A 1,569-nucleotide genomic window follows, 5' to 3' on the forward strand; every position below is an offset into this window, starting at 1 on the left:
AGAGGAAAGAACATGCAAATGAGAGTAGGGGAAGAATGGGGAAGAAAACAGTTGAAACGGGATGACAAGATGGCAAAACAGAGGCCTCCAGGCATGCGAGATCATCCATGTGCTGTCGACACTGATTTGCCAAACCTGAATCAGGCCTCTCTCTCATGCATTCCGGCTCCCATTCGGGATCTTGGGTCAACTTCTCCTGCCGAATGGGGTGGCTCGCCGGCTCTTTGGTCTCCTTGCCCCCTGCCTCGTGGTATGGGTGGCGGAGGCTCGAGCCGCGGAGGCTGTGCAGCTTGTCGTGGCAGTTGCTGGCCCGAGCCCTCGGGTTCGCGGGACAGCAGGGAGGACACCGTCTGCTTTGCGCTCCTCGAATCCTCCCTCTCGCGCTGCGAGGGGCCCCAGGAGGGAGCTTGCGGTGGCGTCCTCGCTCGGCGTCGGTCAGCATCCTCGCCGTACATCTGTCCGGGAGGCCTATACCACGACACATCGCTGCGCTGGCGCTTGTGCGATTTTCGGCCGGGTGACGCCGGGTTCGACGAGCCGGGCAGCGCGAATGGCGGCGGGGATCGATATCGGTCTTCGCTCGGCGCTCTCGTGGCCTGCTGAGACGATCCCCCAGTCGTCTTTCGCTTCTTCTGGCTCTCCCCTGTTACGGCGCCGCACAAGCCCCAGGTTAGCTCAAACCGAGTCTCGCTTTCTCTTGGATTTTGACGAACCAGACGGTGTCCCGGGTCGGTTCGAGCTGCTGCCGCTCTGCGTTGCCGGCGGCTGCCAGTGATGAAAGTAGATCGACGGGCTCGTATCATGCTGGGACGACTGTGACTGCGTATGCGCGTGCCCCTGATACGGCGGCATGGCCGACGGAGGTCCCTGCCCCGGGTGCTGAGGAGGGTTTGCAACGCCCACCATGTTTGACGCCATCCCCATCGGCCGGCCGATTACGCCAGAGATTGTCTGGCCTCTGGGCCTCGAGGGCGACGCTGGGTACTGTGCGTATCCGCCGGGGCCCTGTGCTGGCGTCGCCTGCGCTGGGGAGGTGGTGTACATCCCTCCATGGCCAACGGGCTCTCTCGAATGATCCGGCGAGTGCGGTCGCTGTGGCGGAAGAAGCTGGGGATGGTGACCCTGGGCCGGAGCCATGAACTGCTGTGCCCATTCGAGAGCGGCCTGGGGGAGCGTGCCCCCGCTTCCCATGCCGGCGAAGACCAGAGGGATCATGGGCGGCGGGATGCCACCGCCAAGAGAAGCTCGCAAGATGTCCATCTCAATCTTCCTCTGCTCCAGGCGCAGAGTTTCCTGCCTCGTCTTTTCCTCTTCTTGCCTGGTCCTCTCCTCCTCCGTCTTGGCCTGTAGCCAAGTCCTCATGGATTCCTCGGCCCCTTGCCATTGCTGTGGCGGGGGAGGCAGGCCGGCCGAAAGTGAAGGCCACGGCTGTGCCTGGTGAGAGGACTGGGCCAGCGGCAAGGGCGGCGGCGGCGCCTGCTGCTGCTGGGCATGATGTGACGGCGGCGGCGGAGGGCCAACCGAAGGAGGCTGCTGTGGCGGTAGAGTCATGGCCGCCGGCGGAGGCAG

General features: G+C 64.2%; 1 protein-coding gene across 1 annotated transcript; it reads right to left on the bottom strand.

The window, feature by feature from the left end:
* Positions 1-675: 675 nt before the first annotated feature.
* BBK36DRAFT_1131506 (hypothetical protein) lies at positions 676-1,569 on the bottom strand (the record flags this gene model as incomplete). The annotated part of the gene is made up of 1 exon (XM_024891986.1): positions 676-1,569. A coding segment is annotated over one exon (894 nt), but the record flags the coding sequence as incomplete, so codon positions are not given.

The sequence above is a fragment of the Trichoderma citrinoviride genome (genome assembly GCF_003025115.1).
Source record: "Trichoderma citrinoviride strain TUCIM 6016 unplaced genomic scaffold BBK36scaffold_282, whole genome shotgun sequence".
Taxonomy (NCBI): domain Eukaryota; kingdom Fungi; phylum Ascomycota; class Sordariomycetes; order Hypocreales; family Hypocreaceae; genus Trichoderma; species Trichoderma citrinoviride.